At 36.1% G+C, this 18,323-nt stretch overlaps 1 protein-coding gene across 5 annotated transcripts in view; it reads left to right on the top strand.

Annotated features, from left to right (window-relative positions):
* GABRG2 (gamma-aminobutyric acid type A receptor subunit gamma2) overlaps window positions 1-18,323 on the top strand; it is a 101,617-nt gene that overhangs the window by 16,906 nt on the left and 66,388 nt on the right. For all 5 annotated transcript variants that reach the window (XR_014830910.1, XM_003359825.5, XM_003134087.5 and 2 more), the window contains exons 2-3: window positions 12,373-12,524; window positions 14,039-14,106. Coding sequence is in view for 4 of the 5 variants with exons in the window: in XM_003359825.5 (XP_003359873.1) it covers window positions 12,373-12,524; window positions 14,039-14,106 (220 nt within the window). In the remaining variant the exon portion in view is untranslated. The remainder of the gene's footprint in view (window positions 1-12,372; window positions 12,525-14,038; window positions 14,107-18,323) is intronic.

Raw genomic sequence — 18,323 nt, 5'->3', positions numbered from 1 at the left:
AAAACTGAGTTGAAACATAAGACTCGATTTACTTTTTAAGGTGATTGGTAAGACGTTGATTTTGAGAAAATATTTTTCCGGGAAGAGTCAAATAATGAAAATTTAAGAATAGCTTTCTAGAAATGTCCAGAATCACAGGGACAGATTTCAAATTTTTATGACTTGAAGCTAAAGACAATAGCTTAATTATTTTAATTTTTATTTCCCCAATATGATTTTTTTCTACTGTGTGGCATAGTGACCCAGTTACACATACATGTATATATTCTATTTTATTACATTATCATGTTCCATCATAAGTGACTAGACAGAGTTCCCAGTGCTACATAGCAGGATCTCATTGCTTATCCATTCCATAGGCATAGTTTGCATCTACTAACCCCAAGTTCCCAATCTATCCCACTCCCTCCCCTTCCGCTTTGACAACCACAAGTCTATTCTCCAAGTCCGTGATTTCCTTTTCTGTGGAAGGGTTCATTTGTGCCATATATTAGATTCCATATATAAATGATATCATATGGTATTTGTTTCTCTTTCTGACTTACTTCACTCAGTATGAGAGTCTCTAGTTCCATCCATGAGGCTACAAATGGCATTATTTTGTTCTTTTTTTATGGCAGAGTAGTATTGCATTGTGTATGTATACCACATCTTCCTAATCCAATCATCTGTTAATGGACATTTGGGTTGTTTCCATGTCTTGTCTATTGTAAATAGAGCTGCAATGAACATGCGGGAACATGTGTCTTTTTTAAGGAAAGTTTTGTCCAGATATAAATGCCCAAGAGTGGGATTGCTGGGTCATATGGTAGTTCTATGTATAGATTTCTAAAGTATCTCCATACTGATCTCCATGGTGGTTGTACCAGCTTACATTCCCACCAAGAGTTCAGGAGGGTTCCCTTTTCTCCACACCCCCTCCAGCATTTGTTGTTTGTGGCCATTCTGACTGGTGTGAGGTGGTATCTCATGGCAGTTTTGATTTGCATTTCTCTAATAATCAGGGATGTTGAGCATTTTTTCATGTGCTTGCTGGCCATCTGTACATCTTCCTTGGAAAAATGTCTATTCAGGTCTTTTGCCCATTTTTCAGTTGGGTTGTTGCCTTTTTTGCTGTTGAGTTGTATAAGTTGCTTGCATATTTTAGAGATTAAGCCCTTGTCAGTTGCATCATTTCAAAGTACTTTCTGGAGTTCCTGTCGTGGCGCAGTGGTTAACGAATCCGACTAGGAACCATGAGGTTGCAGGTTCGGTCCCTGCCCTTGCTCAGTGGGTTAATGATCCGGCGTTGCCGTGAGCTGTGGTGTAGGTTGCAGACGCAGCTCAGATCCCGCGTTGCTGTGGCTCTGGTGTAGGCCGGTGGCTACAGCTCCGATTCGACCCCTGGCCTGGGAACCTCCATATGCCTCAGGAGAGGCCCGAAGAAATAGCAAAAAGACAAAAAAAAAAAAAGAAAGAAAGTATTTTCTCCCATTCCATAAGTTGTCTTTTTGGTGTCTTTTTGGTTTCCTTTGCTGTGCAAAAGCTTGTTAGCTTGATTAGGTCCCATTGGTTTATTTTTGCTTTTTTTTTCTGTTGCTCTGGGAGACTGACCTGAGAAAACATTTGTAAGGTTGATGTCAGAGGATGTTTAGCCTCTTTTCTCTTCCAGGAGTTTGATGGTGTCTTGTCTTATGTTTAAGTCTTTAAGCCATTTTGAGTTTATTTTCATGTATGGTGTTGAGGGTGTGTTCTGGTTTCATTGCTTTTCATGCTGCTGTCCAGGTTGCCCAGCAATACTTGCTGAAAAGACTGTCTTTTCCCCATTTTATGTTCTTGCCTCCTTTATCAAAAATTAATTGACCATAGTTTTCTGGGTTTATTTCTGGGTTCTCTATTCTGTTCCATTGGTCTATTTTTGTACCAGTGCCACATTGTCTTGATCACTGTGGCTTTGTGATACTGCCTGAAGTCTGGGAGAGTTATGCCTCCTGCTTGGTTTTTGTTCCTCAGAATTTCTTTGGCAATTCTGGGTCTCCTGTGGTTCCATATACATTTTTGAATTGTTTGTTCTAGTTCTGTGAAAAATGTCATGGGTAATTTGACAGGGATGGCATTGAATCTGTAGATTGCTTTGGGTAGTATGGCCATTTTTACAATATTAATTTTTCAAACCCAGGAGCATGGACTAGCTTTCCATTTCTTTACGTCTTCTTTAATTTCCTTGATTAATGTTTTATAGTTCTCAGCATATACATCCTTTACCTCCTTGGTCAGGTGTATTCCCAGGCATTTGATTTTTGGGGGTGCAATTTTAAAAGGTATTGTATTTTGTATTCCTTTTCTAATATTTCATTGTTAGTATATAGAAATGCGACTGATTTCTGAATGTTAATCTTATATCCTGCTACTTTGCTGAATTTGTTGATCAGTTCAAGTAGTTTTGGGGTTGAGTCCTTAGGGTTTTCTATATATAGTATCATGTCATTTGCATACAGTGGCTGTTTTACCTCTTCTCTTCCTATTTGAAAGCCTTTTCTTTCTTTTGTTTGTGTGATTGCAGTGGCTAGGACTTCCAGTACTATGTTTCAAAACAGTGGTGAGAGTGGACATCCTTGTCTTGTTCCAGAATTAGTGGGAAGGCTTTCAGCTTTTCTCCATTGAGTATTATATTTGCTGTGGGTTTATCATAAATGGCTTTGATTATGTTAAGGTATGTTCCCTCTATAACCACTTTGGTAAGAGTTTTTATCATGAATGCATATTGGACTTTGTCAAATGCTTTCTCTGCCTCTATTGAGATGATCAGTGGTTTTTGACTTTTCTTTTGTTAATGTGTTGTATGACGTTGATTGATTTGCATATGTTGAACCATCCTTGTGAACCTGGGATGAATCCCACCTGGTCATGTTGTATGATCTTTTTTATATGTTGTTGGATTTAGTTGCCTAAATTTTGTTGAGAATTTTTGTGTCTATATTCATCAAAGATATTGGCCTACAGTTTTCTTTTTTGGGGGTATCTTTGTCTGATATCTTTGTCTGGTATTGGAATTAGCATGATGATGGCATCATAGAATGTCTTTGGGAGTGTTCCTTCTTCTTCAACCTTTTGAAAATTTTAAGGAGGTTGGGTATAAGTTCCTCTTTGTATGTTTGGTAAAATTCGCCTGTGAAGCCATCTGGTCCTGGACTTTTATTTGTATGGAGTGTTTTTATGACATATTCAATTTCATTCCTAGTGATCAGTCTGTTTAGTTTATCTATTTCTTCTTGATTCAGTTTTGGCAGACTAGAAGTCTCTAGAAAGTTTTCCATTTCTTCTAGGTTGTCAAATTTGTTAATATACAATTGTTCAAAGTATTCTCTCATGCTTTTTTGTGTTTATGTAGTATCCATTGTGAATTCTCCCTTTTCATTTCATATTTTGTATAAAAAAAAAGAATCAAGGAAAAAGAAAAGAAAAAAGTAGAGAAAAATTCCCAGAATCATGGTCTCTCAGATATACACACACTGGTATAATTACTACATGAAAATGACAATGTAGTTAAATTTGAACAAATTTATTCCTTAGTTTCAAACATCTGAATATTTAAAAATTAGAATATTTCATTTCTTGCTATGATAGAGTAGAACCGACTATAGTGATAGGAATTTTCAATATATCTAAAGGACATTTGAATGTGATACTCTTGAATGTACTTCTGAATATATGTTCCTATGACATGCATAGAATCAGCCTTCCTTTTCATACTCTGATTCTCAATCACATTTATCCTAAATCTAGGACAGTTTCACCTTTCTTGTGGACCATGAGAAAGTATAGAGAAGTACTCCTAGGTTTATATGTATTACCTTCTATTTTGCCTAGAAGAGGAACCAAGAGTTTTATTAGTTCCCCTAAAATATTTTATGCTCTAGATGAAAATATTCCTCTTATCCCAGAAACTGAGATTTGGAGCTAATTACAGAGGCACACTGATAGAAATAACCTTCATATTAAGTTGGAGGTACTGGCAGACAGAGCTAAGTCACATTCTATCAAGTGAAATTGTTTTTCTTCTTCCCTCAAACTGTTATTTAAGTGTTGTATTTTTTCTTGCTATTCAGGTACTTGTTTGTCTCCTCAAATAGATGGAAGGTGTTTTGATATCAGCATTGACTTTGTACTTCTTTCCATCTGCCCCTGTGCCTTGCACAGGAGTCTCAATCACAGGCTGATAACTGAAATCTGAATTCCCAAGGCATCATTTCCCAAATTCAACCACCTTCATTGTTTTTGCCACATTTTAGTGACACTTGGTTATTTTTTTTTTACTTAATATTTTTTCTAAAGCCAATGTCTTTTATGTGGAATTTTTAAATAAACCTTTAAAAAGTAATTAAATCTGGAAAATCAGTTTCACTTTTCATAACAGAAGAAAACTGCAAAGTAAATACAATGAAGCCAGAACGATGATACATTTTAATTATATATTATTGTGTATCAGAGGTGCTAAGCTTATCGTTGCTCTTCTTAGAAAATAGGTTAGCATTGGAAAGCGTGGTTAAAGACAAATTACAAATAAACTGAGATTTTGTCTTTCATATTGACTGGATGAGGTGAAATAAAATTAAAAAGGAAAAACTTTCTAATTATGTATTTCAGTGTCTTATAATGCTATGTTTATGTGACACTTAAAATTGTCTTGGGTACTAGGGGCAGGTGTCCCAGACTTTGGGATATACTGATATAAAATGATCTTAACAGGACGAAGGATCACAATTGTGGATGATGCTAATTTGACTTTCCAGTATACTTTGAAACATTTGAGTAAGGCATGTATTTGACTTGGCTTGAGAGCAGTTACCAAAGTGCTCTTTCCTGAAATAGAAAGTCCAGGTAGCTCTCTCACGATCTCTTGCAGTAACTCTTTGGCTGGCTGCACCTTGGAATTAGCTGAATACCATGTCTTGGTCTCATCCTAGACCAATTAAATGAGTGCCCTTTTTTCTTTTCTCTCATTTTTTTTTCTTTTTGGGTTGCACCCACAGCATATGGGAGTTCCCAGGCTAGGGGTCAAATCAGAGCTGCAACTGCCAGCCTACACCACAGCTCACAGCAACGCCAGATCCTTAACCCACTGAGCGAGGCCAGGGATCAAACCCTCATCCTCATGGATACTACTCAAGATTCATTACTGCTGAGCCACACCAGGAACTCCTAAGTTAGTGTCTTAAGAGGTAAGAGTTTAGCACTGGTATTTTTTTAAAGTCCTCTAGATAATTTTAACATGCAGTCAGGGTTAGAACAACTGGTTTGTATCCAGTATCACACATTCAGCGTGTGCTGGACATTTTCCTCCTTAATGAATCACAGTCATCAAATAAATGAAGAAATTCAAAGTATTTCCTTCTTGGAATATTTCTTGACCATAAATTATATTCTTCTCTGACATCAGGTTTATGGTTTGCATATCTTCGGTCGCTAAAATTGGTCTTAGATGTCAGTAGTCAGAAAATAGGAAGAAATGCAAACTTCAGGTGTGTGTCTAGAGTGAAGGAGAGTGGCCTCCAAAGTTGCGTTGATCTAGTTTGTCACCATGTTTGTCATAGTCCAATAACAACACAAGCATAATGCCAAAGTTCTGCCGCCTTACAGAAAAAAAAAAAAAAAAAATACTGCATGACCCCAACAATCCTTAAGGCCCCACTTGAGGTTACTGCTTTTTAAAAATTCTGCATTGGTGTATATTGTGCAAGATGAGTTGCCTCGGTTTCCCCAAGAAAAGATGAGTTTTGAAGCCATGGCTTCCTATCTTTGGCTAAATGTAAACAAGGAGAAATTGAGTGTTTATTTTCCTCCTTGAGTATTTTTCATTTCAGTAATTGTATTCTTCATCTGTCTGGTTGTTCTTTATACGTTCTCTTTGTTAAAAACTTCTAATTTCTCTGACTTTTTATTTTCCTCCTGAATTCTTTCATCATCTTTATAATCTTTACTCTGAACTCTTTCTCAGGTAGATTGCCCATCTCCAACTCACTTAGTTGTTCTGTGGTTTTATCTTGTTCCTTTGTCTGGAGTATGTTACTCTGCAGCTTCATTTTGTCTAAGCTGCTGTTTGTATTTTCAAGTACATAGTAGGTTAGTTACATTTCCTGACCTTGGAGGAGTGGACCCCTGTAGGAGGCATCCCCTGTGTCCCAGTAACACACTCCCCTCAAATCACCCAAGCCATATGCTCTGGGGAACCACCCTAAGAGGGCTGCTTGCATCCTTCTGCTGTGGCGGTGGACTAAGTGGGTGGTCTAGTGGACTTGGTTGGTTCCTAGTCTGGTTGGTTGCCAAGCCCTGTCTTGTGTGGATGCTGCTGGCTGATGTTTAGTGGGGTCTGATCATCAGGCAGTGGGTTGCAGAACCGTAGTGGGCTTCAAGGCTAGTGCCGGTTCACAGTTGTGCAGACTCAGGGTCCAAAAGACTCTGGGGCTGTTGTCCCTTCCCCCTCTTCCCCCACTGGTGGATGAAGCCAGATCCTTAGATTAATGCCAGACTCATGGCAGGCATAGCCAGGTTCTGGAATCCTTCTGGGACCTTTTAGAAAAGTAAACATCTAGAAGAGTTGATCTCTGTTTACATAGATGTAAATAAAGAAGCAAAGAGGGAAGGAGTTGTTAGTATCTTGTGACCAGTTAAACTATATCTGGGTTGAAGCAATTCCACAGAGGATATAAGGACAAACAGAAAGAATTTGAGTTTTTAAATACAGAGTTGAGAAGATGAATCAAAACACCATGAAGTTTATTCTACATTAGGCTTTAAAATTATTTATGCCAGTCCCTCCCACTTTACTTTGAACGTTCTGATACTTGCAATATACTTCATCTTAGCTAATAAAACCCCAAAGACACCTATTTGATATGAGTCAGTGGTGACCAATAATAAACAGTTTGCATTTTATACATTAGAATATATACATCTGATAATTGACTCGGTCAACAGCTGTTAACGGAATTATCAAAACATTGGAGGAAGTATGAGCTAAGGTAGTTATTTTATGTGGTACGATTCATACAGAGTCAATACTTAAGAATACTTACCTCCCCACTCTCTTCTACACATATATACACACCTGTACATAGAGCACCCTTCCCAGCAGGCTCTTCATAGCTCTCTTATATATTCTTACTGGAGGTATAGAATCCCACAGGCCCCTGAAGACCCTATATGAAAGAGCAACGTGTACCCCAGTGCTCCCATTCACTCAACCACTATGTTTCTCAACAATTCCTGATCCTCCTGGACAGTACAGAGTGAAGTCTCCACCTCTAATCATCAGATTGTTTTTTTCCCCCTAGGCCTTTATTTTCTTTTTATTCTGATTCTATTCCGATATGGATGGATTCTAATTCCCCTGTGTCCTCTGAGGATATATATTCACCTCCTATACCTGCTCTTAGCAAAGTCCTCCTTTTGCAGTGGCTGGAAGACATCCTTTGAAATGAGCTAGCTTATGCCTTACCCTTGCAGTGAGCATTGCTTTCCAAGCCTTGAGAGAGTTTAAGTGAGGTGGCTGATCACATCCATTAAGTTAAATTACGAGCTCTGCTTTCATTCCTCAGTGTGGGGAGATCAGATCATTGGTATCTATGGTGGCAAGCTTATGAAATTTGAACATTATTAACTTTGTGCTGAGGGTGCCATACTTTTATTGAACTCAGACATAAACTAATTTATCATCCTAAGGGAAAATGAACTTGAGCAACCATTTGTTTTGGATAATATTATTTTTTTGGTGAATGGACAGTAGCATATTCTTTGGCCCCAATTCCTTTTTCAAATCCTTGCTGTGTAATGGCTAAGCATTTTGGTTTTGGCAAACTAAAATGACTCTTAATAAATGTCATTGTTTTTCTGCATTTATAAAAATGGAGATTATTACAGGAATATCAGTGCTTTAAAGATTACCTGGGAGAATGTGTGTGAAGTCCTTAAAGTTATTCTTAGAGCACAGTGAATATTTAAGAGTAGCCATTGTTGGTATTTTTTTTTTTTATCTTAGGAAAACTAGTTAATAAAAAAGGATTCTTTCTATACATTTTAATTATAAATTCCATGTCCTCATGGAATTTATAGTATACTAATGGAAACAGACAATAAGCAAATCTAGTAAACAGGCATTGTGACAAATGCTATAAAACAGTCAAGGAACTGGCTACACACAAAGTGTGTGGTGGGTGACAAAGTTGGATAAGACAGTAAGAGATGACCTTTATGAGAAGGTGGTTTTTGTCTTAAAAATGGAAAGGGAATAAGGAATAAGTCATATAAGTTTGGGTAATGGAGAGAAGCAAAGATTGAAGGCAGAGAAGGAAAAATATATATTCTGTGCTTATGATGCCAAGCACAAATGAAAAGAAAAATGTTTATTATTTCTCACCCATATGTTTGCTGCTATATCACCCTAGGAGCATATAAAGGCTAGATTTTTCTTCCCATAGAACTTAGCACTTTATTGAATCTGTGGAAATCTGAAATATTTGAATTAAAATTTTAAATTGCATAAACTGCATGATTAATCTTCACACTGGCAAATATCCAAAATTTGTACCAGAATTCAAATATGTAAACTCTTCTATCTCATGAAGAATAAATTCTCAATGAACATCTATTCAGTATTTCTTTTTAAAAGCAATTTTTTTCCCAAGTGACATTGATTTTTGTTCTGATTATAAACTCACTCCATGATTGTAATCACGCATAAATTCAAATCATGCACAAAACCATAAAGATGAAAATAAATAATTTCATAAAAATTATTTTTAAAATTTCATAAAAATTAATAATCTAATTTACAACATAGAGATTGAGAGTCAGAAGAGATAAGTAAGAACCTGGGAATCTGGTTTTTTGTTTATTTGTTTTTTAAAGAGTCCACACCAACACATGCAAGCAAGCAAGAAAGCACCCCTGATTTAAATACTCTGTGACTGAGATTCTCATATTTTAATATGCATATGAATCACCTGATGATCTTGTTAAAAATTCTGATTCAAGAGTGCAGGTGGGGTCCAGGGGTCTATATTTCTATAAATTTTCTAGGAGATTCTCATGCTGCTGGTCCAAGGCTCTTGGTCAAATGGCTTTTTAACAATTTTTCAAAAGTTTTCAAAGATGAAAACTTTGCAATATTTTTTAGCACTGTCTTTCTGAAATTATCACTCAGACTACAGAATTAGCATTTCCCATTACGTGAATTAATTTAAAAGAGTAATATTAACTTTAGTCCTTTACCTTTATAAGATTATGTTTAGTCTGTAAAGGGCTCATGAAGGAGTAACTATTTCTAAAGACCATTATATTTAGATAGGTGCCTTTAGCTAGAAGTTGAAGTTTATGTTGGCTCTCAGCCCACTCAACTGTTAAGTCATTTTCTTGGATCATTATCAATCTGTTTCTGCCCTGACTTTCTTATGGAGTTCACATTTCTATGAAATGCCTTATCTAATGGTCAGACTTCATTCCCTAGATCCTACACCTATAAGTGAGGAGGTCTTGGTGTAAAGAAACTTAGAGAAACACCCAATTTTGAATGAGAGAAGTTTTTTATTCTTAAAAAAAAAATCTGGAAACAATCCCAGATTATTCCTCAACCCCATTAATTTAGACCTCAGCTGAGAACACTCTAGAGAATAGAAACTTCATTTATTTATAATGTAGGGGTTCATTATTTTTCTTCTTGGATAACATCTGTTTTTAGTTCATCTCAGCACTATTAGATCAAAGCCTGGAAGCACTTATCTGTAGACTGAGGTGGTAGTTATGAGGTTGGAGCTATTGTTAGCAATCTACCTTCAGGACTATGTGTCAATCACTGTGCTAAGTACCTAATAAGTATTATATTAATCTTGCATACAAGTGTGCTGTGAATACTAGTATTAACTCTATTTTAAAGATGCAAACTTTGTGAAACTTAGCAAGGTTAAATAACTCGCCCAAGGTCATAAAATAGTAAGTGAAACGGAAGATATCCAGAAGGCAAACCTGGTACTTTCTAACTCCCACGTGTATGCTTTTAATTTCTCTACTCTGTTTCCCCTCTTTGTGGCTAAGTAATCATTCTAAGTGTGTGACTAGGTGTGTCACAGACTTTTATGGGAAACAATCTATTTGATTATTGTTTTGGCATCCAGTAGATGATGACTCTAAGAGAATTACTGGTGCAATTCTGGAAAGTAATATTCCTTCGAAGACGTATCCCTTATCTTTTCACTTGATGTATTTTTCATCCTAGTCTGTCAAAAAACAGTAATAATGGTAATATGGAACCATCATCCTTGGATTATTTGTTAGTATGAGGACATCTATGAACAAGCATGCCAAATGATTTAATTTCTGTTTACTTTCTTTGAAGAAGTTTTAATAGGCTGCATTTGTTAGAGAGGAAGGGAAGTGGGGGCAGAGAGAGAGAAGAGAAAAAGAGGAGAAAAGGGGAGAAAGAAAGAAAGTGGGAGAGAAGAAAGAGGAAGGAAGAGCTTGAGGTGTTTTTGAAAAGGCATTTTTGCATAAACAAGTTAAACAGTGATGAAATTTCATTATGTGATATGCGGTGGGTCAAATACATTCTTTCCCCAATGAGTATTGGAGGAATTTGAAAATTTCTTTGTCAGAGAATTTAACTGTTTTTTTCTTTTTTTTTTTTTTTTAATTCTTAAACTAGTAAGATTTAGGTCATAGGATTAGAACTCTATAATGCAGAGTTCATCAGTGCTCTAGATAAATGATGAATTGAGGCTTAAGAGGAATTTTCCTAGCAGAGAACTAGTCTCTGCCTGCACTGAAGTATTTCTCACTGAGAGATAGTTGAAGTTTTGTCCAGACCATCATACATACCCTCCATAGATACTTTATGAAATGCCTTTTTTTTAAGTTCTTATGCTATCTGAAGTGCAAGATGTAAGACTGGCTATGTTAGATTTTATGCCAGTATGGACTGAAATTTCATGTCTCCTATTCATAAAGATTTAAAGGAATAAAAAGATTACTTACTTATGAAGTCCATCTGTGCCAGAGATTGCTTTTAAAACTTCATCTATCATCCTCATTCTCAAACCAGATAAATCACATAATCAGCTTTCTTCTACAATATTTGGTCATCTATCTATTTATCTACATCTGTATATATATATGTAACTTTCTTGATGAATGAGTGTAATTGAAGAAAGGTGATAAATATGGTTTGAGAACATGATATATATTCAGAGAATCTGGCAATGATTTGATTACTGAAAAGATTCATTCTTACTGTACCTTTAAGAAAATAAACTGGAGATGAGAATGAGAAACTTTATATGTGAAGTTTGTACTTTTTATTTCACTGCATACTGCAAAAGTAACCGGTATTTACTGAGTAATGATAAAAATGAAAATGGCAGCTTTTGTAAGACTTAGCATTGCCGCTAGATCTGGAAAATATATCATTTTCATGTGTATAAGAAGGGGGAGGGGTTGGAATTTGGGGCAAGGGAGAGGCAAACTAGGAATTTCAATATCCTTCCAGGATCAGCCTTAGCTTCTGGTCCAGTTGTGGGGTTTTCTGACAGGTTTTGGACTAGAAAACTGAATAACAGAATATTTTATGTTGCTTTCTGATCACTGAGAATAGATAATTTCACTTTCTTTGATTGTAGTATATTTACTATTAGGATGAATTTCTAGTTTAGGAACTTTTTGCTATGATAAACAGTGGTATAACATCTACAACTACATCTTTCTTCATAGTACCAGCTTCTTAACAATCAAAGATAAATGAACCGCCCTGGCTTTCAGTGCATGTGAGGGGAAAAATACAATACACATACACACACCCTGGAGGAAGAAAAGGAAGTGAGACTGAGCTCTCCTTACTAGTTCAACTGAGGGGGGGAGAGGCTTGCCTGGCGGTTTGTGGGAGTGAATCTAATTATCAGTCTCTTGCTTTCATTAATAGGTTGGAGCAAGTTAACTTCTCAAAGGAGGAGGAGGTAGACATTATGTCTGAACTCCTATACTAGATTATGATCATTTAAGCATGCTTTCACAAAAAAAAAATTTTTTTTTAAAGTCCTTTAGAAAGATAGGCAGGTGGATAGGAAGAGTGTCAGTACAGAAAGGCAAAAATAACTGGTAAAACATGGTATACTTATAGACGGGGAGACAGAGCATTCTGGAAAACTGAAGAGTATGGTTTAATAGATTTTACTCTACATCTGTGAAGTTTGATTACCTTACTAATCCTCAGCTGAGAATCTTCACTGCAATCCATTGTACAGCATTCTTGCAATCTTATTTCATTTTTCCTTTTCCACTAGGTCTGTGAGTGAAAGTGAACTTGGAAGGCATCTATATGTTTCTTGACCAATATTTTTATTTTCTTAGCCTCACTAGCCAAAAATCTGATGATGACTATGAAGATTATGCTTCTAACAAAACATGGGTCTTGACTCCAAAAGTTCCGGAGGGTGATGTCACTGTTATCTTAAACAACCTTCTGGAAGGTTATGACAATAAACTTCGACCTGATATAGGAGGTATGTTAAAACCTTTTGTAATGTGACCTAGATAGAAACAAACATGCTCAGAACATTAGAAGAAAACATCGCATTTCAATAACCAGAAGGATGTAAGTGAGACTTATATTGTATGTTGTAAAAATAAAGAATGTAAAAAATAGCATTCAGGTCTGAGGGTTGATGGAATATGGGTAAGTCCAAAATGAAAAAAGATGATGTTCAAGTCAGCTTGAGAGATAGAAATTTAAATTTTCATAGATATCTCTGACAAAGACTATAGGGAGAAAGTGACAGCTTCTGTATGAAATAACCAAGAACAAATACTTAAATCATGGTTTTTGGTACATAAAGAAAGGACATACTGATACCTATAGCTGTGTAACAGCAACCACAAAATCTGAGTCATATATAGTAATAAGCATTTATTTGGCATTTTGCTGGAGGTGGTATAATCTAAGTTCAACCTGGGTTAGGGCCGCTCTTTTAGGAAAGCTCTACTCTCATTGCACTCCTGGGACCAGCTGACTAGCTAGGAATATCCTTCTCCTAATTCACATGATGATAGCAAACAGCAAGAGAGAAAATAGAGGCTCATAAGGCTTAATGTTGGAATTAGAACTAGCACATTCACTTGCATCCATATATTATTAGCCAAGTCAAGTCAAATGGCTAAGCACAAAGTTCCAAGGCAGAGAAGTAGCCTAACTGATATGAAGGCAAGGGTATGGATGCAAGGAGTGGTGAAGTAGCCAGTCCACAGAGGATTAGAGCATGACACCTGATGGAAGATGGATAAAGATGAGAGAAATGTACTTGTTGAATTGAAGCCCAGAATCATGAATCCTTGTTCATTAAATGTTAAATGAAAATGGAGCACATTCATTAGGTCATGGATGTTGTACTACATGATTTTTAATATCCGTCCTTTTTGACAAATAGGTGTGTATTGGGTTTCCATATGGTTTCCTCATATTATTTGATGACTCACAGAATTCATTAAATCATTGAGGAAGATTGATTTTGTGTTGGCCAGTGATGGATAAAGTCATAAAAGGAACCAACAGGGAGAAATGTTTCAAACACAACTCATAATACTTGTTGCTTTTTATGTCTACTTCAGGTTTCTAATGCATTTTCTAGGTCACTAAATAGTTATTTTTTTCTATATAGGCCAAGTCAGATTACAATTCCCACATAGATTCTAGAGCTTGAAGGAAAAATAATAAAATTCAGGATATCTGAGAGAGGATGTAGAAAATCTGAGCAGTTTTTTCATATTTATTCATTTTTATATAGCCTTAAAATATAATCATTTTCAAAATTCTGCTATGCTTGGTTATTGCATCTAAGTGCTTAAAAGGAGAAGTACTTTGAAAACAAATAGTGATTTAAATGTAGCAAATTAGTCACTAGCATCAAATTAGTTGTGAATAAATCACTTCTAATGTAGTAAAATCTCTTTAGAATAAGGACTAAAACATTAAAATATTGTGCTTCTTCATATGCATATGTTTATATGTTTTTCTTCACAGTGAAACCAACATTAATTCACACAGACATGTATGTGAATAGCATTGGTCCTGTGAACGCTATCAATATGGTAAGTTTCTAATTTTTTGTCTATTTTATTAACAGAGAAGAAATGTGGTAATGTGAAACTAGCAAGAATATCCCATAAAAAAATGAAAGAGGGTATCTTTTAGATCCTTTTTTCTCTGTTATAATTATTTTTTATGATTTATCATAATAATTAAATAGGATCCTTTGTATAAAATATTGTTCTATACATATGTATTTTTAAATGTAATCTTAAAATTCAGCAGTCATTGCTTATTTAGTAGGTACTGCTTACTGCAAAATAAAAAGTAGGGCTTGATTACTTTTTAGAATATTGATGGTATGGAGAGGTCATAGTTTGCTTCAAATCAGAATTGCTACTCAGAGCAAATGGTGTTATTAGATGTAACAATAAATGTAACTTTGTTCTTTTATAAAGCTTTCTATCCAAATTTGAAATAATAAATTAGATTGGAGGGAGTTCTCTGATGGCCTAGCGGGTTGAGGCTCCTGCGTTCTCACCGCTGTGGCTCTGGTTGCTGCTGTGCGGCGTAGGTTCAATCCCTGGCCCAGGAATTCCCACATACTGCCTGTGTGGCAAAAAAGAAAAAAAAAATACAAAAAAAACCAAGAGATAACCTGAAATAAACGTTGCAACTCTCATTTAAAAAAAAAAAAAAAAAGAAATTAGATTGGAGCTTAAATAGAGTAGAATGGAACATACTATGGTGTAGCATAGCATAGCGTAACGTAACGACACTAAAACTTTAAAATAGTGTTTACCAAGCAAGCAGTCAGGACACTCTGCTGAATCAGAAAGAGAGAGATTAAGAACTTACATTGCTTTCAACTGAAATGATTAAAAAAAAAAAAAAAAAAAACACAGCACCTGCATATTCCATGCAAGCAAGTTTGCCTGCGTAACCATTAAACAAATGCCAACATGTTTCTTCTTTGCTGTTAAAATTCTCAGAATATTGTAATGAAAATGGAGCACATTCATTAGGTCATGGATGTGATATTACATGATTTTTAATATCTGTCCTTTTTGACAAATAGGTGTGTATTGGGTTTGTACTTATGTGTATTTGTACTGATACAAATTGTAAATATCTAAGAAGAATCAGCCACATATGCAGTTTATTTAGACGTAGAATTTTTAATTTCAGGAGTTCTAGTGCCCAGAACTTCTCTCTCAGGATAATAGTTTATGAAATGCTGGTTAAAAGAATTCTAAAACTGTGTGTGTGTGTGTTTGCCAAGATGTAGATCAGAAATGATTGAGTTAATCTATTGGCACATCATTGCTTAGTTGACAAAGAATTTCACAGAATGGGTTCCTCTCTTGTTACTTATGGACTGCAAATATGGAATTAAATAGTAAACAAAGTGGTATGACTTATGTCAGTGGAATTGGAGCCAATTCCACTGAGATATACAGGCAGGAGGTACAAGGACTTAATCCAGAACAATGCACATGAGGCAAAAGAAGATTCTTGTCTGATCCTGACAGACTGCATTTCTTGGGCAAAATCATAAGTGGGTGTAGATTGTAGGAAATTGACTAAGCTATGCGGATGCCTCCCATCCCCCAATTGTCCTACTTTCAGAACACTGGGGATCATGTTTTAAGAACACTGAGGGTTGTTTTCCTTTATTTTCTCATCCATAATCATGATTAAATTTGAGTTATAAAGTAATGTTAAATAGTATTTAAATATGATAACCAAATTAGATCTTGGGTGATACGACTCAAGGTCTAATTCATATCACACTATCTTTTCTTTGACTAAAGTCAATCATTTGCCACTTTAGTGATATATACATATGAGAGTAATCATTACAGCCATTTGTTATCCTAGAACTATGTGAATATCTTTGTGATAAAGACTAGCACTGTAGTAAAGATTATCTTTTATTTTGGTTTTTTGTCTTTTGTATTTTTAGGACTTCACCCACGGTATATGGAGGGTCCCAGGCTAGGGGTCCAATCCGAGTTGTAGCTGCCAGCCTACACCACAACCACAGCAATGCAGGATCTGAGCCATGTCTGTGACCTACACTGCAACTCACGGCAATGCTGGATCCTTAACCCACTAAGCGAGGCCAGGGATCGAACCCACAACCTCATGGTTCCTAGTCGGATTCATTAACCACTGAGCCATGATGGGAACTCCCTGAATATCTTTTAACTGGTTCATTTCTTCTTCTTTAGAAAAAAAAAAGAACAGCAACTGCAATAGTAAAAATATAAAAATAGTTACCTGAGTTTTTGCTATCTGCCACACAGGGCACAATGTTCTTTCCTATCTTTACACTGCCTAACAGGATGGATTCCTTAGGATCCTCAATTTATTATGAGGCAACTGAGCCTCCAGCACATGCCAGTCTAGGACTATAATTTAGAGTATTCTGGTCATTTATAGCAGTGGTTCTGACCTGGGTGTTTAATTTCCTCAGGAGACAACTGGCAATGTCTGGAGATATTTTTAGTTGTCACAACTTGGAGGTGAGGTTTGTTGTTGATGCTACTGGGACCTAGTAGGTAGAGGCTAGGAATGTGAGTAAACATCCTATATATACAAGTCAGCCCCCACAACAGAGAATTATCTGGCATAAAATAACGTCAGAAACTCTGCACTACGAAAACTGTTAGAGCTCATCCATGAATTTGGCAAAGTCGCAGAATACAAAATTAATACACAGAAATTAACGGCATTTCTAATTTCTATACACTAACAATGAAAAAGCAGAAAGAGAAATTAGGAAAGCAATCCCATTTACCATCGCATCCAAAAGAATAAAATACCTAGGAGTAAACCTACCTAAAGAGACAAGAGACCTGTACTCTGAAAACTATAAGACACTGATGAAAGAAATCAAAGATGACACAAATAGATGGAAAGACATACCATGCCCTTGGATTGGAAGAGTCAATGTTATCAAAATGACTATGCTACCCAAGGTAATCTACAGATTCAATGCAATCTCTATCAAATGACCAAGGTCATTTTTTGCAGAACTCGATCAAAATATTTTCATGTTTGTTTGGAAGCACAAAAGACCCAGAATAGCCAAAGACATCCTGAAAAAGAAAAATGGAGCTGGAAGAATCAGGCGCCTGGACTTCAGACTATACTACAAAGCAACAATTATCAAAACTGCATGGTACTGGCACAAAGACAGAAATATAGATCAGTGGAACAGGATAGAAAGCCCAGAATTAAACCCATGCACCTACAGCCAACTTATCTATGACAAAGGAGGCAAGACAATGGAGAAAGGACAGCTTGTTCAATAAGTGGTGCTGGGAAAACAGGACAGTCACATGGAAAAGAATGATGTTAGAACACTTCCTAACACCATACACAAAAATAAACTCCAAATCGATTAAAGACCTAGATAGAAGACCAGACACTATGAAACTCTTAGAGGAAAACAAAGGCCAAACACTCTCTGACATAAACGACAGCAACATCTTCTCAGATCCACCTCTTAGAATATTGACAATAAAAACAAAAATAAACAAATGTGACCTAATCAAACTTCAAAGTTTCTGCACAGCAAAGGAAACCCTAAACAAAACAAAAAGACAACCCACAGAATGGGACAAAATCTTTGCAAGTGAATCTACTGACAAGGGATTAATCTCTCCAAAATTTATAAACACCTTCTGCAGCTCCATATCAAAAAAACAAACTCCATAAAAAATATGGGCAGAAGATCTAAACAGACAGTTCTCCAAAGAAGACATACAGATGGCCAAAAACACATGGAAAGATGTTCAGCATCACTCATTATTAGAGAAATGCAAATCAAAACCACTCTGAGGTGCCACCTTACACCAGCCAGAATGGCCATCATCAAAAAGCCTACAAACAATAAGTGCTAGAGATGGTGTGGAGAAAAAGGAACCCTAGTACACTGTTGGTGGGATTGTAAATTGGTACAACCACTGTGGAAAACAGTGTAGAGATTCCTCAGAAAACTATAAATAGAACTACCATTTGATCCAGCAGTCCCACTCCTGGGCATCCATCCAGAGAAAACCACGACTTGCAAAGACACATGTATTCCAATGTTCATTGCAGCACTATTTGCAATAGCCAAGACATGGAAACAATCTAAATGTCCCTCGACAGAGGAGTGGATCAAGAAGAGTTGGTACATATACACAATGGAATATTACTCAGCCATTGAAAGGAACAAAATACCAGCATTTTTAGCAACATGGATGGACCTAGAAATTATCATGCTAAA

Source organism: Sus scrofa, chromosome 16 (genome assembly GCF_054392235.1).
Source record: "Sus scrofa isolate SSC_HxYL_T2T_F1_AM1 chromosome 16, Sscrofa_HxYL_maternal_Yorkshire_Landrace_v2.0, whole genome shotgun sequence".
In the NCBI taxonomy this organism is placed as follows: Eukaryota; Metazoa; Chordata; class Mammalia; order Artiodactyla; family Suidae; genus Sus; species Sus scrofa.
The sequence above is the reverse complement of the archived record's forward strand: the minus strand, read 5'-3'. Positions and strand labels throughout refer to the sequence as shown.